The sequence below is a fragment of the Cebidichthys violaceus genome, unplaced genomic scaffold (genome assembly GCF_023349555.1).
Source record: "Cebidichthys violaceus isolate CVI_PGR_0920_01 unplaced genomic scaffold, fCebVio1.0.p SCAF_134, whole genome shotgun sequence".
Lineage (NCBI taxonomy): Eukaryota > Metazoa > Chordata > Actinopteri > Perciformes > Stichaeidae > Cebidichthys > Cebidichthys violaceus.
The window spans coordinates 27,520-48,214 of NW_027176301.1; the positions used below are offsets into that span (position 1 = coordinate 27,520).

At 43.7% G+C, this 20,695-nt stretch overlaps 1 protein-coding gene and 1 long non-coding RNA gene across 2 annotated transcripts; both read left to right on the top strand.

Moving 5' to 3' along the window:
- Positions 1-618: 618 nt before the first annotated feature.
- Positions 619-18,141, top strand: LOC137870704 (uncharacterized). The gene is made up of 3 exons (XR_011102727.1): positions 619-712; positions 17,698-17,781; positions 18,065-18,141. It is a non-coding gene; the product is annotated as an uncharacterized lncRNA (long non-coding RNA).
- sox3 (SRY-box transcription factor 3) lies at positions 5,126-7,015 on the top strand. The gene has a single exon (XM_068708127.1). The coding sequence runs from the start codon at positions 5,382-5,384 to the stop codon at positions 6,282-6,284; it is 903 nt and encodes a 300-aa protein (XP_068564228.1). The 5' UTR covers positions 5,126-5,381; the 3' UTR covers positions 6,285-7,015.
- Positions 18,142-20,695: the final 2,554 nt, after the last annotated feature.

Genomic DNA, 20,695 nt, shown 5'->3' on the forward strand with positions numbered 1-20,695 from the left:
TATGTGTCGAGCATACTTGATCAAATGTGTTTTGAAATGTGCATCCCTTAAATGATAAGCAGCTACAACCCCAAAGCGCGTGAGGTGATGAAGTGAAAAACTATTCCCTTGGCTAAGTGAGATGGAGCAGAGCGTTGGGTGGTCACGCCTTGTCTGCTCATGACAGTGGCGGGTTAAAGAGATTACACTGGGTCTGTGTCGGCGGCCTTGGCCTTGCTCACACAAGAACATAATGAGGAAGGACATGCTTGGCCTGCCGGAGAGAAAAAAGAGGCTAAAGTTTGAAGCATTCTTCGCTGGCAGCTACGGGAGGCAAAACAGCTTTTTGCATGTTGTGTTACAAGCCAAGGTCAATAAGTAAGACGGTTGCATTCCGCAGAGCTGAGCGAGGCGGCGGACAACGTACATCGCTTCTATAGCCTCCGCAGAGAAAACATAATTTTCTCTGCTACAGTGGAGGCAAGAATGCAGCATTCTCCATTTGCCCCCCCCCCCCCCCCCCAGTCCTCCTGACAGACTTGCAACACTCCACTCCAGCTCTCCTGAAAATCGATGCATCTGTCCCTCTGAGTGTGTGCGTGTGTGTGTGTGTGTGTTGTGCTTCTTTTGAAGGTTTGAGTGACACTCCCTCCACCTACACTGACTGAACTTTCTGTGCTTCAGACGAGCCCCACAGTGAGAGATGATTGTCCGGGTTGCATCCCAACATGCGGTGAGTTTACTGAATCTGCTTCCTCTCTCGTGACGAGTAAAGCCACCTATACAACCGCTCCGTGGAACAATCAAGGAGAAGTTATGAGACGGAGCAGTATGTAAGGAAATCACGTTTCTCTTGAAGATCAGTGGCCTCTCTATTCCCTGGTGCAGATGTGATTGTCAGGAGAAGCTAAGAGTCCAAACTCCATCTTCAACAAATTATTAATTTCAAGGTTTTCTTTTTCTTCTACATATTAATATGAAATTCCTCAACATATTAAAAAGACGACTTGAAGGTCTCATTGCATGAGTGGAATTATTTTATGGTCTCAAAGAAATATAAATTCCTTGAAAAGAAATACTTCATTAGATTTGAAAAATCGTTTGGTCTTACTTACAGTTATTTTAATTTGTTTGCTTCCCAAACAATAAATCAAACAGGACATGCCAAAATATTATTATTTTATGAGAAGTATTTTATTTTGACAATGTTTGAAAATAAACAAAAAACTCACATTAGCTAAAGTTCATTTAACAGATCTGCCATGTAGAGCCACGAGATGCTATCAGTGAGAATTAAGTTCATGATACCTGTTGCTAGACTTTAGCTCATAAGGATTGTCTGAAATTTCCAAACCAGCATCCAGGAATCAAAATAGATTTTGTAGAAGCCTTAAGATTTATTTCCCTGACATAAATGACTGAACCACGATTGAAATGAAAATGAATGATATGAACCACGTGTTCATATCAGTTCAAACGGTTTTTAAAAACGTAGATGGACTGAGTATAAATGTTCCCTCGGCCATGACTCTGCATTAAACACATCAGACATTAAACATTTTAAAGCTATTATTTTTTTGTTAAGTATTTTCGTCTCGTGCAGGTCAAATAAGTCAAATTACCATCATGAAAACTAGCCCGGCTTTGTGAAATAAAGAGGTGATAATAGCATCACTTTTATTCCTTTAAATGACCCGTGAATATTATTTTACCTGTGTTGAACTGGGAGGACGCAACCATTCACGACGACACAATAGGAACAGCAGACCGTGCGTAAATTGCATCTTCATTTGCATTCCTGGTCCAAAAATCATGCAAATCTTAATGAGGCAGTCTCCATTGTGGCTGTAATTGAAAACCCATTCTTTGTTAATTACTGTTTCTCAAAGGCCTTGTCCGCAGTCACTGAGCTGAAACAAAAAAAAAGTTATTGATTCTGGAGGTCGTGGGGTTTAAAATGAACACGTAAAATAATGTTGTTTATTATGGGTTTGAGATGCGACTTTCGATTATTACAAAAAAAAATGTCTGTCCTATTTGGGAATTGTCAAGAATACTATAAAAACGAAAATGGTGTTAACGCAGGCTATAACAATAAAAAGGCAATCAATTACAAGCTATTATCAGTTACTTATTTGCAGCTGAATGGCAGACATGCAGCTCCCGTGTCTTGTCGTATATGATGATAAAGTTCAGCGCATTTTGTCCGTCATTAATTCAAATTGTCTGACCATAAAGCTCTGTTGACAGCCGAGCAAAGGATGCGGACATGCAGGGAGCTGCACTGTTTCCAAAGGTGGGATTAATGTGGTTTTGTGTTGTCCTGAATAGATTTTAAATCCCCTCAAGCTCTTCGCAAATATAACTTACATTTTGGTTTGTTCTTTTTGGCCCAAAGGCCAGAATTGGACCTGTTTCCCTTCGACAAAAACTTGTATTTTCTGTGATACCCGTCATATTTGGCCATCAGATGTAGTGCTGTGTCCACATAAATGTGACATTTAAACAAAATATTTACTTTTGATTATCTAATACAGCTTTACTCTTATCAGAAAACGATTAAAATACAATTGATTTCTCTTCAGAAATCGGTGGTTGGAAAGGAACATTTTCATGCACATTTTTATAAACTTTAATAATCTATCGAGCTGCTTGCGTGGTTTTATTCTCCCATCAGGACATCTACATATTTCCCAACATTCAACAGTGGGATCCTGCTGCCGCGCGCCCTCAGAGCCCCTTTGGGCTGTCAGGCTTGTTGAGTCTGAATCAGAGCAGACTGTGCTGGTGGTCCTCCGTTCCTTAATTAGGAAATTAGCTGCACAGAGGCCCTCATTACCAAACTCCGGGTTACTCCCGGTGTTCTCTCTCTCTCTCTCTCTCTCTCTCTCTCTCTCTCTCTCTCTCTCTCTCTCTCTCTTTCTTTATTTCTCTCTCTCTCGCTCTCTCTCTCTCTCCTCTCTCTCTCTCTCTCTCTCTCTCTCTCTCTCTCTCTCTCTCTCTCTCTCTCTCTGTGTGTGTCTGCTACTGGTCAATTTCCATAAGAAGATTACAAGCGGATCAGTATTGAGATTTGCCCAGATAAACAAATAACTGGTCCCTGAGAATAGATGGCTGCTAATTGGACGTTAGTTTTATTGCTCGTGGTCTGTTTGTAACGCCCCATTGAACGGGAAAATTAAATTCATGAAGTGATGTCTCTTTTCAGCTGATTTACTGCAACTATATGGCGGAGGGGCTGTGGGCTTCCCCTCCCTGTAAGATAACACATCAGTTGTGCCTATATATAGTCCCATTTGAAAAGTCGTATTTTTTAGTCTAGTGCTACTTTTATAAATACGGTTTTATAAAAGGATACACATTATTTAATATCCTTTTGTTAAAACCATGCGGATTTTGATGTTTTGAAAACAGAAACTTTCATTCATTAATGGAGAGAAAGAAGAAAGTTTGTCAGATGTTATCGGTTCAGTGATAATTTAGTAGAAGCAGCTCAATTAACCAATAAATCTGATCTGATCGAGAGTTTTTATAATAATAATAAAAACAGACTCTGGTTTTTGCATTTAGATATTTACGGTGACACATTTTTAAATAATAAAGTCTGTTCGGTGCCCTGCATCAGTAATGAAATGCGCAATAGGCGTACTTTTTTTTTTACATTTTTTTTTTATTTGAAAGCTCCGGGAGGTGAAACGCTCTAAAATGCACATACCAGAATGATCCCCGCAGAGCTCATCTCAATACCGAGGTGTTAATAGTCGTGTTCGATGGGCGATTCACTCATAATCATTAGCAGGTGTGAGCTTTGCCCCGTTGAGCGATTGGTTCCAGCGGCGTTTCGGGTCGTTTGTAAGGACACACGTGCAAATGAAGGCCACTCCACGGTAATCATTTTAATAACACTGCGGAGAGAAAAACAAGTCAGCAAACAGTACACGCTCACGCGGCGGAGCGAGGCGAGCCGAGTCCCAAACTAAAGTTTCCCTTCAGGGACCGAAGGGATAGCCTGTCCCCTCCACAAGAGGTCGTTGATGTATTAGAGTTTTGCATTGTGGTTACCTTAACGCTGCAGAAACGTGCCACTCATTTCATTTGAAACAGAGTATTGCTCTTCCGTTTGAGGTAATTTATGAGGTAATACGATTATTGTTACTAAGCCCTTTATAATATTAGTTATACCAGTGGAGTCATCAGCCTTCATCATCAGTTTAATTTCAATGCATTTGCACTATATTCCTCCTCGGGAGTTATATTATATTATTTATATATATATATTTATCCATATAAAGTTAACTTAGTGGTTTAAAGGAAAATCATTCCGCGCTGAAGAAGACTGAAGAGAAAACATTTTGGAGCAGGTGCTCAAAACGGTTCCAGTGAAACATGTTTAAAGCCATCTGTTAAAACCCAACATATCAGTCTATTGAGAGTTTTGACAGCTCCGAAATCCCTAAAATAAGACTGAGGGTTTTTGATCTGGCAATATTTTAGTTTAAATGTGATTAAAGCAACAAAGCGTGTTTGACAGCAGGTGCAGATGAAAGGATTTTTTTTCTCTGCCAAGGGCGCATTTTATTCCAATATTCTACTTTTTACTTGAAGTATTTGGACTCATTTCGGTGCGTTTTGACCTGTTGGGATTCGTCTCTGTTATTAATGTATTGACATTGATCCCTTAAGACGTTTGATTCGCTGCAGCATATATATATATATATATATATATATATATATATATATATATATATATATATATATATATATATATATTCGTCTGCTTACATAGGCCATTTTCGTTTTAGCACATATGTCTCTACTGTATTGATAACTTTGTGCACATATAGAAACATCCTCTTTTGGATCTCAGTTGAGCCGTAAACACGCGTTCGATAACAAAACAAACCGGCAGCTTTTCCCCCCCTTAACTTCTAATTTTCATTATAAAGGTTGTAAATCTACAGCACTTTGCGCTCAGGTTGTTGATCTGCGCTGCTGTTTTAAAACTTTACCTCTCCCTCCTCCTCTGACCAAAACACGGCGCTGCGTGCTCCGGTTGGTTACGCGGTGGATATCGGGAGCCGCGCTCCGATTGGTCGCCTGGCCCTCATTGTCACGCTGTCAATCCACATCACATGGTCCGGCCACTAGGCCTATTAACACATGAGCTTGGAGAACAACTTTGCAGACTTCTGTTTGAGAGCCGTGCGGGACGCAGCAGCTTTGAGCGGAGAGAAACCAGAAGCACCTGCAGACACACTTGCCTCTTTGGACACAACTTTTTTTCCATCGTCTTATGTGACTGGTCAGTACTTCTACCTCTTTGACTTTTTTGGCGCTGATTTTGTGAACTTTTCATTTTTTTTTGTATTTGCCTGTGAGTGAACACTAAAAAAGCCGCCAGAATGTATAACATGATGGAAACCGAGCTCAAGACCCCGCTCCCGCAGTCCAACTCGGGCTCAGCGCAGGGCGCTAAGAACAACAGTGCCAACGACCAGGAGCGGGTGAAGCGGCCGATGAACGCCTTCATGGTCTGGTCCCGGGGACAGCGGAGGAAGATGGCTCAAGAGAATCCCAAAATGCACAACTCTGAAATCAGCAAGAGGCTCGGTGCCGACTGGAAACTCCTGACCGACGCTGAGAAGAGGCCATTCATCGACGAGGCCAAGCGTCTGCGCGCCATGCACATGAAGGAGCATCCGGATTATAAATATCGTCCCCGCAGGAAGACCAAGACCTTGCTCAAGAAAGACAAGTATTCTTTGCCCGGGGGACTGTTGGCGCCAGGAGCCAACGCCGTCAACAACTCCGTGTCGGTGGGGCAGCGGATGGACGGTTACGCGCACATGAACGGGTGGACGAACAGCGCGTACTCCCTCATGCAGGACCAGTTGGGCTACCCACAGCATCACAGCATGAACAGCCCCCAGATTCAGCAGATGCACCGGTACGAGATGGCGGGGCTCCAGTACCCGATGATGTCCTCGGCGCAGACCTACATGAACGCGGCGTCCACGTACAGCATGTCTCCGGCGTACACGCAGCAGACCAGCAGCGCCATGGGACTGAGCTCCATGGCGTCCGTGTGCAAGACCGAGCCGAGCTCACCGCCGCCGGCCATCACGTCCCACTCTCAGCGGGCGTGTTTGGGGGACCTGAGGGATATGATAAGCATGTACCTGCCTCCCGGCGGAGAAAGCGCGGAGCATTCCTCCCTGCAGAGCAGCCGGTTACACAGCGTCCATCCGCACTATCAGACCGCAGGGACTGGCGTCAATGGGACGCTACCTCTCACCCACATCTGAGAGCGACAGAAAGAAAAGACTTCAAACTTTAAAACAAAATAAAAAAATAAAGTACTTCGGATACTTGAACTTTTTGGTTGCTAAAGATACAACGTTCAACAGTTTTGTTCAAAAAGAATTTTGTCTCTTGAGTTGTCCATTTGTAAATGCATTTGAAATGGACCGAAACTGAGCGTTGAGCCCACCAGAGTAAATTGCGTTGCAAAGAGGCTTTTTATCACAAGTATAAGCAATCAACTTATGTAGAAGAATTGGACTTCTATATTTTAATTAATGCCATATTTTCTCTCTATGAAAAGGCATGTGGCCTCATTAAGAGAGGCTGGTGTATTTCGGAAAAGATGGATGGAAAGTTGGTTCATAAATGTTTACACTTAATTTGTAGAATGTCAGTTGTCTCGACTGTGTCCAAATTTTGTAGTCTCTTTTTTATTTTCTCCCCCCTCTTGACCTAGGTTAAAATAAAAATGTTAAGACTGTGCGGGTCGCAAACGCAAGTTTTATTTATAGTAAGATTGTTTTTTTTTTCTTTTTAGCTTGTGAACCCGATGTTTTGTCACGTGAAAAATGTTAAAATTTTGTTTTTGTAAAATGTTATTTTCTGTGATGGTTTTGACAGTGTCATGTTTACTCATTATCATGAACGAAAATGTTTATTTAAACTGACGTTTCTACATATTTTAAGACCATCCTCTATTCTTAAATGCTGAATAAATTTGTACGAAACATGATTCGTGACTCTGTCTTTTGTGTGTAATATGAGGTTTGGAAATGTGGCTTTGTTTGCAAATGACGTGATTATTTTAGAGGTGTAAGGATCTTCAAACAGGCTGACAATCTGTTGTTTTCACTGATAATCTTGTAAAGATCAAGCAAGTGGAATTTCTAACATGTTTGCTCAAAACAAATATTTTGTCAAGAAAAGTACAAGTACAGAGATGCTTTTCTTCATTAAGGAGATACTATACATATCATTTGGTATTCCACTTCCTTTACAAGCTTTTAAGAATTGTAAAATAATTTGTGTGGGGTTTAACATCCATTTAAAATGACTAATATTACATAATTCTTAGGCCCATTTTTTTTTTTTTTTTTTTTACCTTTCACAGGCTTAAATATTTTGGAATTGACATCAGTAGAACATTAGGGTAGTCTTCATTCTTTTTCCTCATTTTGAATATGTTTTTTTATTTTTTTATGGTTGAGGAAAATAAGCTGTATGCTTTGCCTTGTTCTATTTTACCTTCACCAAGTTCACTCACTTATTTCAGTATTTGGTGACCATTTAATTCTACAGGGTGTCATCACGTTGTTGCCCCGGTCAGTTTAAATGTTTTTCATATCACAAGAATTCGGTTGGAACATTTCTACCTTTTTTAATAATCAAGATAAATAACACAAAAGAGAGATGATCACGTGACATTTAAAAGTGGTTTTAACCTCACCATTAAAAAATATATATATATATTGATCTATTAATGTATAGATATTCCCATCGTAATATGCACATCTGTACTTGTTTTTAAGAGTTGTGTGAATTGACTTTGTATGTCAGTGCTGATGCGCCGAAGTATATCTCATTTGTGACTTTCTGTTTGGCATAGAAAACAACACAATAAATGACTTCAACTTAAGTATTTCAATAAGTATTTAACACGTTGACAACAAGAGATTCTCTCATTTAGTCTTCCATATCATTTCTGATCAGCGCAGAGAGACTTGTGTCCACCTCTGAGTTGGTTCTGTTCAAATGTAGTGATGACTCCGGCAGCGATAATCTTTATGGATTTACTTATGTTTTTCTTAACAAATCATACTGAAATTGCATCACATTCAAGAACTTAACAGCCTTCAACAACTGACACTAATAATGCAAAGGTGTGTGGAAGAATTAGACCAGCCTGCTGTTGCAGTGTACCTCAGGATAAATGAGCTCTGGCCACCAAGAGGGCCGAAGCAGGGGCCGTCCCGCTGGCCTTCCCACACTCCCTGTAGGACTTGATCCACGGCTCAGCACAGCGGCTTGGATTAGCCCCACGCACCTTTGTGGAGGAAAGATTATCCAGACCTCCCTGCATTCACTGACAGGGTCTTAAGTCACTCTAGCGTGCCAGCAGCCACCCGTCACCTAATCACACTTTCCAACTCATTTTTTTGTGATTAAGCAGCTTTTCTCTTCCTGCTCCTCCGTGTCAGAGGTGTTTGCTGTGGGCTAGACGGACTTGATGGTTTTAAGTCATTTATCGAACCCTGAACATCACGTAACATCAGTATGGCTTTCACCTGCACGACTCCTTTGATAAATACACCGAGTTGTGGGTTAACTTTAAACCGAAATGCTGTGCTTTCTGCTCATCAGCTGATTTAAAACTTTAAACATGGCAGTGCAGTTTGAGTGAAGCTCAGCTCTCTTTTAACTGATATCTGGGATTGGCACATAAAATATCATGATGTAAGGGTGAAACTCTTTGTTTGGGCAAAGGTGTGTGGCTGGACCCAGCACGGCTATCAATTGTGTTTGAATGTTCTGGCAGTGAGGCCATCCTAGTTGGGCTCCCCACTCACCCCCCCAACCCCCCCCCCCCCACCCCCACCCCTGCCGAGCGCCCGGAGGGCCTCTCTCTCCTGTCATGTGGAGCTCTGTGCCCACTCAGCAAGTGCAGGCATATCCCACTTCCATCTGCCTATGACCTCACAGCCCCTGTTTGTTTAACCCCCTCTCCAAAAACTAACCTAATTATAGCCCTGTAGAACATGGATTCAGCGGATTCCCAGTGGATTCTGCCACTGTGTGTGTGTGTGTGTGTGTGTGTGTGTGTGTGTGTGTGTGTGTGTGTGTGTCTGCGCACACCTATGCATGTGTGCAGTGCATGCAAGGCTCCAGCTTAGCAGCGGCAGTGCTCCAGGCCGCGTTTCAGTCGATCCTGTTTTTCACATGTGTCTCCTCGTATTATGTCAGAACATGTCCTGCCAGTCGCATGTCTTTTGGGAGCATATGTGAACACGGTGGCTAAAACCAACATGGGCTCGCTTTGAGCGTCTCTTTTTACGTCAGCATGATGAGTGGAAAACTCTTAACAAATCTGGCAGGCTGACTGACGTTTGTGACATCACCCGCTCGCCGGCCCGACTGGATGGGCAACTTCCAGCAGGAACACACCTTCTGAACAAACACCCAAGTCTACACGTAATCGCACAGTCAAATCTGGAACCTCCTCTGATGTACAGATGAGACATCACCTACAGCATAGTTTCAATGTAACGGATGAGTACAGTGGGATGATGGTTAGGGACTGCACCTATGACAGTCACGCTGTATTGATTTGCTGTGGCTGGGATCTCCAGGAGGCCCTTTGAGCCGAGCCCGGAGGGCCATAGAGTGGCCTGTCCAGAGCGGTGGGACTCGTGTGAGGTACTAAGATTGACAGCAGAGCGGTGTGTATGCGCAAGTTTGTAGAGGTACGGGGGTTGGGGGTGGGGGTTAATCTCCCTGAACTGGGGCAGATGTTGTTAACGAGCTCCTCTCAGGTCGACTCCCTGCGTGGGAAAATGGCATCAAATCCTCCTGGGGTCAGGGCTTTCGGGCTGACCCACTGAGAGCCATCCCTCTCCACTGCACCGTCCTCTCAATCCCCTCTCCATTCACTCGCTCACCCACCCACTCACTAATTCACTGACAGCACTCACCAGTGACACTAGAAAACCACATTTGACACTTTTCTTTTTTTTTTTAATATACCTCTGCTCTTTCAAGTACATCCCAAATTTTCAGCTCCTTGTCTGAACGCATGTGAGCACCAACAGACTTGTTCCGTGATGCAAATGGCTCATTAATAATAGCTGTGGTCGGATCGTTATGCCTTACACAACCACAAGGAATGCTGAGTGGGAAACGCTTCAAAGGCAAGCACGCCGCCGCTCAAGAAACTGCGTCCGCCCAGCAGCGCGTTGCTTGTGTTTACGTCAGTTGACAGTAAATGAATTGAATTCAGGCCTTATAGACTTTCAGGCGCCTGAGCTGCTATAGGGTAGGGTAGGTAAAGAATTCATTGAGGGTGCAAAGTTACATGTGAAGTTTAAAAACAATGATGTCTGATAGGTTTATTTTTCCTGCATCAGCCACAGCTTTTGCTTTTGATCTGTGTTGACAGATATGTCAGAAACACCTGACAGCTGTGTTACAAAGCATGGCGGAGGATATCAGTCCAAGTTGAAACCTTTTTAAATTCACTGAATCAAAACTGAAAGAGCAAACTTCTGCACACCTTGTAGGTCGACAGGTGCTCAGGTAAACACCAACGGTCGACAATATGGAACAACAAACCCCCTGCATACTGTCGTCCTCTCTTCATCAGGTTGCTTTCATGTCTGTTGACCGCAATGTTGCTTGTTCTTGTGAATGAAAACCAAAAATATACGTTAAATTGTTAAAACTGGGTAGAGGACAAATCGCCAAGCACCGTGGCCACAATGTTGTTTGTGCTATGTACACACTGTATACACTGCACACACACACACACACACACACACACACACACACACACACACACACATACGTTAGCTGTGATGTGGCGTGTTCTCATCATTTATATCCGGAATGGGCATGTCTCTTTACCATATCATGTCAACATGCCTGCTTTAGGGTTTATCCTGACTTAGGTTGTAATTCGAGGGTCATCCATTAAGGTGTCTGACTCTGAAGGTGTGTTTACTTTGTCCCAGCAGGTGTGTGTGAATATGAGACTTGTCAAATATGAGACAGGATTACCGCCTCTTTTGTCCCAAACAAAACAAATACAAATCACACGAACAGCTGAAATGGGTGGATTCTGTTTTTTGTTTTGTTTTTTTGCTGCCCGGGTTGTATGTTTAGAGAGTTTATCCGGAGAGGATCCTTTTGGCATTTTTTTGTTCAACTAAGCGCCGCTGAGGTTTACTTGAACTTGTTTTTGCTTGTAATTGTGGAGGAAGATGTGTAAAACCACACACGCACATGTACGTGAGCACACAACTAAGAATGAAACTGGATTAGGAGGCCTCTTCCTGAATAACCTGTAAGGGCGATTACATACAAATCGTTGGTTCTGTTAATGCACGTTAAGTAAAGCTCAGGCACCGAGGGAGAAACTCTAGTGTGTAAAAGTGTGTCTGCTGCAGATGGTGCCTTTCTGAAGAGCACATCACTTTGTCTATGGACACTGGAGCATGTAGCGTTGCTTTTAATTTGCCAAACCAAAGTTCTGACCCCACTTCTGACCTGTCTTGGAAGCCCAGAAAAATGGGGCCAAGTGTATATGTGCTGATGTATATACTCTGCCTAGGGACAGCAGAGTGAATGTGGGACTGCTGCAAGACAATGCAGAGTTGGGGGGGGGGTAAAGACTTAAGGGGGTGTCAAGGGGGAAGATTAGGCCTCTCATCTAGGCCACAGATATTGATTAGTGTTTGTCGAGGACAGTGAGAGGAAACATGGATTGACAGATACACAATGGTAGTGTGGTCTGATCATATCGCTATTGTCAGGAGCTGTGTTCATTCAGTAACCTGTACCCATGTCTGTGTGCGCAAAACACACACACACACACACACACACAAACACACACACACACACACTCCAAAACAAAAACAGTGGTAAAAAAATGTATTTTGTCAAATGCACCAAGGAGGAAATATTTATTTTCCTGTGGGGGACTGGTCCGTTTGATGGCACTTTATTTTTTAAGTGTAGCCCAGTCTGTGTGTGTGTGTGTGTGTGTGTGTGTGTGTGTGTGTGTGTGTGTGTGTGTGTGTGGGGTTTATGGGAGTGTAACCCTGGGAACGTGGGGGGAGGTGGAGAGCACTGAGCTACGGGTCAGTCCTGACTGACTCTGTCACTTATTGATTAGTTGCCATGGAGAGTTAGTCAGTCCATCTCTCTTGGAGGTGTGTCCCTGAGGGCCAGCAGCACTGCCCAGATGAGCCTGTTGAGGCTTTGTCTGCAGGGGGTCAGTATGTGTGTGTGTGTGTGTGTGTGTGTGTGTCTAGTGTGCGTGAGTGAGAGCGTGTGACCTCGCTAACTCTCACTCGCGCTTCCTTCATCCTCATCCCTCTTCTTTTCACCCCCTGTGGTACTTCTTCTCGCACTTTAGGCCCTTTTTGCATCATTCTCCAGAGTGGACCAAACTCATAGCTAATCTGCTGATATCTGAAATGCATCAATATTTATATACACCTACTCCCCAAAGGGGCCCGCAATAATGGGGATTGTAAACAAATTGTCCAAACTTATTGAGCTGTGAAATCCCCTTCATGGCCCCTGGATTTGCCTACTCATATGATCCTCTCTCAACTCTGTTCTTGTATTGTCGTTGCTCCCATCAAACGTTGTGAAGGGGGGGGGGGGGGGGGGCAGCAGGAGTGAGAGCTGGAGGGAGATGGACGGTCAGGACTCGGTGGTGCCAGAGGTCCACCTGCAGTAGCTGACGACTCCACTGAGGGACCAGCGGGGGACAGTCTTCACACCTCTGTGGAATGATTATAAGAGGTTTGGGAGTTTAGGTAGTGATTGGGGCGGCATGTCATTGTTTTGCAACTTATCTTTGTAGCTTTGGCCATTTTTTCTAGTATTAATAAAACTGTATTCATCAAGTTAATTGTTGAGATTCTGGAACACGGCGACTTCACAAAACAGAAGTCGGATTGGGCAAAGAAGTCAGACAATCATACAATTTGTATTCAAACGGTAAAATAATCAGCCAAACTATGAATCACATTTACTGCAGTTTTGCGCACCCAATTTATCTATACAATGGCAATTTTTTGCGTAATTTTGGATGGATTTTCTTTTGATTTTCCCTCTAAACAGTAAGTGATTTAGAAAATCTGAGTTAACTGTTGGCTTGTTAACAACCTGTCTGAAGCCCAGAATGCTTCGGTTTCTCCCCTGTTGTAGATCTTAGCTACTTTATAAAATCAAAAGTGTCAAACCCTAAAACCTAAATTGTAATAAACTGGATTCATCCCTTAATGCTTCTCCTATTAAAGCATAACTAGTTGGCTGTAACAAGCATAGTCTTTCAAGAGAAGAAAAAAAACATTTTGGACTTGATTTTCACTTGAAATTGTAAATTTATACTAAATAAATGCAAACTTCTCTCTTTTAAGAGTATGCGCACAAACTTCTTAACCCGAAACTTGACAACGGGCCCCCACTATCCCGCCCTAATATCACACCTTGGATGCATAAACATGCCTGTGCTCCACACATCACCCCACCCCGGGGGGGCCTGCATGGCTTTAGTGCCGCGCTGTGACACCAATCAGGGGAGATGGCGGGCTCCTTTGTCATGCAAACACCAATCGCTTCTTGTCTTATTCAAATGTCTGCCCTCTCTCTTTCTCCTCTCCCTCACTCTCGCTCAACCCCTACCCCGCTTCACCCTCCACCCCCGACTTCAGCCCTCTCTCTGCCTCTCCCTCCTTCTCAAGTCCAAGTAAATCCTCGCTGAGAGAAGAGGGAGCCTCCAGGGCCGGGGCTGCTGAGGCAGGCCTCTCTCCTGGGGGTCAGCCTGTGTCTCAGAGCATGGGGCTGTTTCCAGGCCCAACCAAGTCCATTTCATATTTAAATGTTACAATCAGGCCTCTGACCCACAGGGGGCTCTTTATGGTTGCGGCCCCAGGTCGCAGGGTCAAGATGGTGATTTAATAGCTCAGGCAGAGGAAAGGAGCGGGGGTGCAGAGTGATTTAGGGGATGAATGAGTAATAAAAAAAGCATTTTTCCTAAGTTGTCATGTAAATTTCAATCCGTATTCAATATGAGGCTCCCTCCAGACTGGAGGCCTTCCTCAATGGCTTTCCAGTGGACTTTAGTCATTCAAAATTAAGAAAGTCCATTTTCTGCTTTTACTCTTGACTTGTGGATGGTGCAAACAGTAGCTGACGGTGGAGCAGCCGAGGATTAGGGGTGAAGATAAGGAGACGTTAAAGAGTCATCATGCTTGTATGGTGCCACTGTGTCTCAGATGTCCTCATGCTCTGGAGTGGCCTGTTATTCCTGTCCCCATGGGTGTGTTCCCAGCACAGCAGCTCCAATAACACAGGCAGGTTAGCGTGTTCATATATGTACGTGTGACAGAGAGCATGATAGGCCATATGAGTTACCTTCTATATGCTCATAATAACACTAGCATAATACTCTTTTAGGTGGCAAAAAAATGGAGGCACGGACGGTGCTGGGACCCGACACGGCGAGTTTTTTCAGTAAGGTGCAGTTAGGTGTTTTCTCACTGGCAGCACACCGTAATTTGTGACTCACACGGTGTGTCCTGTTCAGGCCGTCCCTAAACCTGACTCATTTAAACCACAAACAAACCCTCCTCTCCTCCCGCAGTTTCCCCCCCGCCTTTTAATGCTGAAATTATCATATTTCTTTTTTTGAACCTAGCCTCTACTGGTATTTTCAGCTCAACATTTGCCAAAGCAATGCAGGCGTACTGAACGATTTATTTTAGAAATAGACGCAGAATAAGATATAGATTCAATAACGGGTGATAAAAACACAGTGTGACTCATACTTAGTGGCAACAATAATTACGAGTGAAACATTTTTTAATTATTGAATGACATAATTTTTGACACACCCTATCAGCCAAGTAACACACAATAATTGATCTACTACACACACACACACACACACACACACACACACACACACACACACACACACACACAAATATAAATGCAGATGTAATTGTTATACAATAAAAGCAATAAACATATAGTAAGTCCCCTCATGGTACAGATTTAAAATGACTTAAATATTAGGCCTTTAGGCCTTATGCTTTTCCCAAGCTTTGGAAATAAAATCAATACCTCACTTTACTTTCTTAATTTTTCAAATAACCATTTCACCCATTACTGACCCAAATAACTTCCACTTAATTTCTCCTAGTTGTAGCAAAAGGGACAATGTACAAGTGAAAGAAAATTAAATTCTCTCTGTTTTCACCCAGGTCATAATATCTACACCAACGTTGAACTAACTCCACTCCCCAACTCGTTTCAATTAGAGCTGAAAGAGTAACTCAATTTATTGATTTTTCAATCGGCAGGAAATAATTGGCAGCAATTTAGATCATTGATTCATTGTCCAATGTGAGGATATGCCGCTTTCATAATGTAAACTTGGAGTGCGGCGCTGTGCCTCGTTGCAGAGCAGGTCTTCCTTTTATCACAAGGTTGGCCTCGTGTCCACATGTCCAAGTGTCCTTGAAGGAGACGCTGAACCTAATGTTGCTCCCCAGTCAGTTTTGGACTGTCACCTTGAGGATGGATTCTGGGAACAGGGATGGACATTTTCTGAGATTTTAAAGAATGAGTAGAAGTTCTGATCTCAACTGCACATAGTGATCTGTGTTTTTAAAATGGGAAATACATATTTCTAGATGAGAAGTAAGCTTTGGCTTATTTTCTTTGATATTTGCTAAATATGTAATGCTTTATTATAGGAAAACTATTATAGATAACACCTACCATACTGTTGATGTCTTCAATATTACTAACCCACAAAGACTCATAAAACTAAGTTTTCATCTCTTTTGATGACTCCTACGTTGATTTTGGAGGAGAAAGATACTGAACATTCTTACTCTGTAGCTTCCCTCTAACGGTAGCAGAGGCCAGAGGCAGAGGGCAGCATGGGGAGATGAGGTTGAGGGGCCACTGCAGGGCAAGGTATACAGGGCAAGCCTCAGTGGGCACAGCTGTAGCTCGTAGTCATTACTGCTCCTCTACTGGTTTAGAAGAAAAGGGCCGCTACCGCCACATGGCCACTCTGCCACGCCTGCCCCGTCCCCTGCCACACACACACACACACACACACACACACACACACACACACACACACACACACACACACACACACACACACACACACACACACCCAGGAAGGCCTGGTAGCGCCAGGCGGCACCACTCGCAGTTTGCCTCTCCTGTCACGTGTAGCAGGGCAGTGGAGCAAAACGGAGAGGTGTTGCAGGGGTAGAGACGGTGCCGGGGTGAGGATGGATGGGTGTAAAGGTTAAACCCGGGGTGGGCTCTGGTCTTCCTCTCTTATCTCCCGAATGACCATTCTCTTTCCCTTCCCCTCCTCCAGCCCCCCTCCCCCTTCTCTCCCTTTTGTGGCCTGTGCACCTGCAGCCCTTGAGTCCGGGGCAATAAAGCTGAAGGATTTGTCTACTGGAGGTTGGAGGAAAAGTGGGGGAATCATTAAGCATGGGGAACACAAAAGCAACAGGTTCAAACTGTGGTTGTTTGATATGGTGCTATGTTATATTCCAGAGTGATGGGCTCGACGTAATGCAGGTTGACAAAGAAGGAGTGAGTTTAAGCAGATTTGCGTCCAGATTTACACCCTGTTTGGGTTAGTGTCATTATGAATCAGTTTGATGTGACACATGATCAGCTTTCAACCTTTGGCATGCCTTATTTTCATTTGGGGATTACATGTATGTAAGATTAACATATCTCAACTGTCCCATGAAAGCCACGTATCTCCAAAAGGTCAACAGCACAGCTTGCAGCTTTGTGCACTTTTACAATAAGCCCATAGTTTATCAAGTTTAAGAAGTCGTGGGGCAAGTACCATTCAAAATCACCAAAATTGAAAAATGCATGATTTTCACTGGATGCAGTGTGAAATTAACAATAATACAATAATAGTAAGTAAAACTAATCGTATTATATTAAATCAACATAATGTAATATTAATCATGTTTTTAGATTTATTTATGAAGAAATATTTTTTTAAAGAGCGTCTAGAGTGAGTTCTGGAAATCATCTTAATGAGGCTTTTATTCTCCTAAGTCTAATGCATCAATGATTATAGTCCAGTTATATAATATGAGCCGTCTCGCTTTAAGTATATTTTGATTCTTATACTTTACTTTTATGTTTTAGACCTTTTGAATGCTTGACTTTTGCATTTCTATACAATGACATTGCTATTTTGTATTTAAGTAAAATATCTAAGTACTTCTTCCACCACTGAATAACAGCAACAATTTAATGTCATAGTGAACTGTAAACTTTTCAAAGTCTGTTCAGCCTCAATCTTCCAATAGAACCATTTCTCAATAGTCTCTGTCGTGTTTGGAGGATTTTATTCAAACCAGAACTGAGAAGACATTTCAGGGTCATTATGAACCCAAACCCCTCCAATTATGTGCTAAATGAAGCTTTCAGCTGGGCAAACAAAATACATTTAGAAAAAAAATCACTTAGGGTTCAAGTGGCAGTGCAACAGAAAAATATACGATGTAGGTAAATTAGCAACTAAATGGATCAGAGTGCTTTTGTAGGATTAACCAGTAGTTTCACATGCAAATAAATGGGATCAATGACTTGACTCTGTATGTGTTTTACCACCTAATTTAGGTGTGCAGAACTAAACGCACAGTGATGGAGACAACAGGTGGAGTTGTGATTGTGGGTCCCCAGGAAAATAAACCATAAATGAAGGTAAGTGTGCTACAAAAGTAGAACTTTTCCACCAAACTGAAATAGTAGTTCACCAAGACATATGTGAAATGAAATTGTCCTCAGACATGTTCTGCGGACTCTCTGTTCAATTCCCCACCTGTTGTAATGTTATGTTCAGTCATGTAGAACTTTTCTCTCACCCGTTGCATGCCAGACCCCCCACATTGTAAATCGGCGCAAAGGGAAAAAAGATTCAGCTCTTTCAGAGTGCGACCATGAAGGCAGAGGAAATCACTCTAAACGGTCTTAATTCTGCCATTAGATGAGAGGGAGCGCTGAGGGGATTGGCTGGCCCTATGCTCCATATTCACAGAAGCAGGATGAGGCTGGGAAGCCTGCTGAGAAAATGGTGTCGTAATCAGGAGCCGGCAGTTCTGCCTGATCAGGTACACTAGCCCCTCTTCTCCTTTCCTCAACACCCCCCCCCCCCCCCCCCCCCCCCCCCCCCCCCCCACCCCCACCCCACCCCACCCCTCCTTCTCTTTGCCCCCCCCTCCCTCATTTCTCTTCCATTCCCCTGCCCCGTAAGGAGATCCTAATAAGAGTTTGGACGTACTGAGCTCCTCTTATGTGAGGACCTGGCAGGAGGGAACAGAGATGAGGCCTGAGGTGGGGGTTGAAGCTCGAGGTATGGAGTTGTGGTGGTGGGATGGTGGGGGGCTCGTTTTTTTGTTCCCACATTTGATTATTCAGGTTGGCTGAACTAAATTCTAAACCATAAAATTCGTATCCCCTCTGGGGGACCATTTGCATATATTTCAGTTACCCCTCCCTCACATCCCAATTCCCCTTTTTTCTCAGAAAGTGAAAGAGAGGGCGAAGCAACCAGGCCTGTCTAGGCTTTAAGATGTCACCGTGGTGTGAAATATGGGCGAACAAGCAGGGTCTTTGAAACCCAAACTAACCCCCCACCAGCCTCTGAGCTGCTGCCACACACACATATACAGACCCAGTCATCCTCCGCTTGTTGCTGTCCTTAAATAGGAATTACATTTCAGTGTCTAGTTACATGTTCTGCAACTTTATTCTCAACTTTTTGCACCTGAGATTCTTTCAGGTGACACATGATCACGCAGTGTTTGTTGAGGGTTCCATTAAGAAAGAGTCATATCTATGTACGGATGAAAGGAAGCTGCTCTAGTTACAGTCGACTGTGTTTTTATGTTTGGGGATGTGGGAGTTTATTACTTTCAGATAAGTGGAATTATCTGTTTGTCAGTTGTGTGCAGCTATTTACAAAATAACATAAGCCATGACATGTCAAACTATGCCATTATATCAGCAGGGCCAAAAATCCGCTGGAGGCCAGGAAGAGTTCCAAATATTTGATAAACATGTCAAAGCAGTAAAGCCTGGACTTGTAATTGTGCCAATTTTACTCTTACCGTTGTCGATGTAGGGGATTAATTTTCAGACAAAAAATGTTCTGAAGCCAGGTCTTAAATTCCGTTTAGGATGTGTGGCCAGCACGATGAAGATGAAGGGAACACACATGTAGCTGGGCACACAGACCCTGAGAGGCAAGCTGGATGAAGGCAGGGCTCCACATCGCCAGTCAGCCATGAGAGACACCTGTTCATTTGTTTGCTCTAGCGAACACAAGGTTTTTGTTTTTCGCCGTGCCAACCAGGCCCGCTGGCACTAGTTTTACTGCCCATCTGTATGGATGGGTGAAGTTAGACGATGGTCTTTGGAAAAGGGGGAGGGAGAGGGGGGAGTTGATACTTGATGGCATTTTGGTCACATGGGGTGAGTTGCTGTCATCCTTTAACCCTCCCCCCCTGGACCCCATTCCCTCCCCCTCCCGTGCCCACTCCCTGGTGCACAGGCAGAATGCAGTGTCAGGAGGGTGAGCACTGAGCGCCCATTGTGTGTGCTAACCAAAGCGGAATGCCCGGGTGACAAAAGGGGGAGGAGTGGGCTCAGGGCACACAAAGCCAGGGGGAGGAGAGGGGTGGAGGAGGAGGAGGGGAGGGAAGGAGAGGGGGGCAATCTGCTGGGGGCTAAATAGACCCACTCAGCCCCCAAAACTCTAGGCACCCTAAAAATCTTCTCTCACCTCCCCCACTGCCTTCTCACCCTCCCCAGGCCTCCCTGCCTCGGCTCTGGGGTGTACAGTACGCAGGCTGCTGGAAGTAGCCCGTTTGTTCCCGGCAGCGCGAAAGAAGAGAGCAGGCAACAACTGAACCCTCAAACTATTAAGTGTTGGTTTTGGTGTTATGAGTCATGGCCCCGAGGTCTGAAACAGGATGTATTTGCCAACGGTAGTCGTGGTTTCCAACCTTTGTCATCAGTCAGAGATGTCCTATAAGCCCCATGTATCACTGTCAGATGTTAACAAAACAGACGTTACGACGTGCTTCAACATAAAACTTTTTAGGAAATTTTCAGGACAAATATATTAGATAGTATTTCAAATATTGGAACTGCTGATATCCCCTTTCCACCGTGCGCCTGCTGTTACACTGTTCTGTCAATGACTTCTCTCACTATACGACCAGTGAGTTAGTCTCCGTGTTTGTGTGTGCGTGGGGGGGGTTTCATGTGCATGTACTCACCTGCCTATTCTAGTAGCTGAGAGCAATCTCGCCTGTGTAGCATCGCATGTCAAAGCCAGCCTCTCTACTCCCACGCAGGACCTGGGGCAACAGTGCAGCCACTTTAAAACACACAAGACAAACCCTGAATTAACTCCTTCTTAATGCCAATATATCTACTGCAGATGCAAGTAGGAGCAGATCCACTTTTAACAGGCACCTGCAGGACCTCTGTACTTTTAATGGCAGTCAAATCTGTGAAAATCTCTATTCAAAGCTATGGGCAGAAGGCTGAATGCTCATAGTCAATGACTAAACATTAAACAATAACTTACACGATAATGCATTTGCATACT